Below are 2482 nucleotides of genomic sequence, written 5' to 3'. Positions count from 1 at the left end.
AGAGGCTCCAGGGAGTAACGCGGCACATTCCCCGTTTCCTGACCTCGGGTCTGTTCGAGTGCGGCAAAGAATGGTATCATGGTCTTGTGCTGGGCTGCATAGGTACTGACGATACCCTCTTCGCTTCCCTGCACACCTGCAACAACAGGCCTGCAATGCACCATTCTATACTCTTCTCATGTTTCACATGTGAAACCTCACGAAACAGAACACGAAGAGGCATACCGCCAACCAGACTCCACATTCGCTTCCTATGTCTTCCAACTACTGTCGGTATGTATTTGGGTTTGTGTAGAAATGTTGTCTTTCCACCACACTTGTTTGTGAAAATATGCGAGGAATGCTGATCTGCAGCTCTTCCATATGTCACACCACACCACACCACACCACACCACACCACACCACACCACACCACACCACACCACACCACACCACACCACACCACACCACACGACTAACAACCGCACATGCGTTACAATCGATCATGAGGCAGGCCCTACGGGAGCTCCACGAGCTGGGTGTTGTGCACCACGACATCTCGCACAACAACGTTCTCTACAGCACCCCGACTGGGGAGCTCACCATCATCGATTTCGAAGTCGCGACGAACCGGCGGCTGGGCAGTACGTGGTCTGAGTTTGCTCCGGTGGGCACACCTGGGTACTTGGCCCCCGAGCTTCTTGACAGCTGCGGGTGGTGCCCACAAGTCTCCCACAAGATCGAACAACTAAAGTTGTTGGGTGGTGCCCCAGGCCGAAGGGAACAGCCGGCAAGCCGACGCAGCATCGAGCCGGCGTTCAGGATCGATGCACAGCAACTGGGTGACGAATCCCCACCGCGCCCTCGTCAACTGCGGTCCCCTGCTCCAACGAAGGAAGAGTGAATGTGAGAGGGGGGGGATGAGCATGAGCATGAGAGAATGAGGATGAGGAGATCGTACACAGTGCAGGCTGGGCCAGCTGATGCCTGCGCCCACTGCGCCACCTCCTCGAACGACATGCGCGAAACCTCCTGGTTGACTTGGTCGTCTGGCATCGGCACGTTGAGCAGCTGCACAGCGAACAGATCATCTGTTAGTCTCGTGCTGTGCTGTGCTGTGCTGTGCTGTGCTGTGCTGTGCTGTGCTGTGCTGTGCTGTGCTGTGCTGTGCTGTGCTGTGCTGTGCTGTGCTGTGCTGTGCTGTGCTGTGCTGTGCTGTGCTGTGCTGTGCTGTGCTGTGCTGTGCCTCAGGTGTACCTGCCCATCGGGCGCTAGCACAATAAACGCCCTCACCACTGGGATCAGCACAGAACTTGTGGTCATTTGAAATGAGAGGTCACAAATGACCATGGAATTTTTGTTGTGCTGACATTTTTGATTTATAGGGCAGTTTTGAAGATTTGGATCTGTACATGTGATTTTGACATGCTAGACTGCTGCATATAAGTGATATTGAGAGACTTGAGATGAAAATGATTTCATAAAAACTTGTAATTTGTGGAGTTAAAAGTGATTTTATCAGCATGAAATGGAGTGGAATTTTAACTTCAGGAATAGTGCTCTAATTCAGCACAAATGTGAAGAATGAAGTTCTGTCTGTGAGTGCAACTGACTGAATATGGTGTGAGGTTGTACATGAACTGGAAGTGAGGGCAGCATGTTGGCCACTGATTACAGAATTGATGGAGGGGGTGAAAGCAAAAGCAAGGTGCATTTTGAGGTTGTTCCAAGTAGCACCAACACAAAACAAGGTAGAGTCAGATTTTACTTTGCGCCAACACGTCTGTGATAAACAAAGAAATGGTAGTTCAAATGCATAGACATTGTGTACATGTACACAATAAAGTAAGCATCCAGTTTTACAGTTTTTGTTGTCAGGTTCATGTCCACAATCAAACTTTTGAGATGGGTTGGAGTGAGCACTTGTCATGGAGGTTCAAAAGGTACATCAAGAGGTTTGCCCAGTCAGCCCAATGTGCCATATGTGGGGCGCTGTAACAAACCTCAGGTGCTGCATGCAATACACAACACCAACAACTTACTTCCTTCTTTTTCCCCTCCTGAGTGGCTCAGGATCAGGCAGTTCTTCAGTGCAGGTTGGGCTAAGGTGACTGGAGTCTTCATCCAGATCAGGCCAGTCTTTCTGCATGCTAAGACCTGGTTGTTGAGATCCAGTGAAACATCTGCACACATGAGGGAATTGTAGGAGACAGAGGTGGGTGGGTCAGCAGTCAAGTGGTAGGACCCATCCATTGCTTCATCCAGCCAGTCAAGGAAGATGCATGCACAGGTAGTTCAACTGACCACACCAAGCCACACAGCTCCTTTCTCACCAGCAATTGCCACAATGGCTCCATCATCTGGTTTCACTGATGTCAGCTCAAGTGTAGCACTTCCAGTGAGACTGATGGAAGCATTGATGGGCCAATCCAATGGCTCCAGGTCAGAGAGAAGGTCATTCTGAGCATGTTTGTACCCATAAACCCAGCCAAATGGGTCACTG

The 2482-nt window shown here is 50.4% G+C and overlaps 1 protein-coding gene across 1 annotated transcript; it reads left to right on the top strand.

Annotated features, from left to right (window-relative positions):
* Positions 1-70: 70 nt before the first annotated feature.
* On the top strand, positions 71-883 carry ACA1_338420 (uncharacterized protein; the record flags this gene model as incomplete). Its single annotated transcript, XM_004353946.1, is given in 5 exon segments — positions 71-102; positions 209-273; positions 494-550; positions 562-598; positions 625-883. 5 exon segments carry the CDS (start codon positions 71-73, stop codon positions 881-883), a joined length of 450 nt encoding a protein of 149 aa, XP_004353998.1.
* Positions 884-2482: the final 1599 nt, after the last annotated feature.

This window comes from Acanthamoeba castellanii (genome assembly GCF_000313135.1).
Source record: "Acanthamoeba castellanii str. Neff unplaced genomic scaffold scf7180000084606, whole genome shotgun sequence".
Lineage (NCBI taxonomy): Eukaryota > Discosea > Longamoebia > Acanthamoebidae > Acanthamoeba > Acanthamoeba castellanii.
This window is presented reverse-complemented; position numbering and strand designations above follow the sequence as displayed.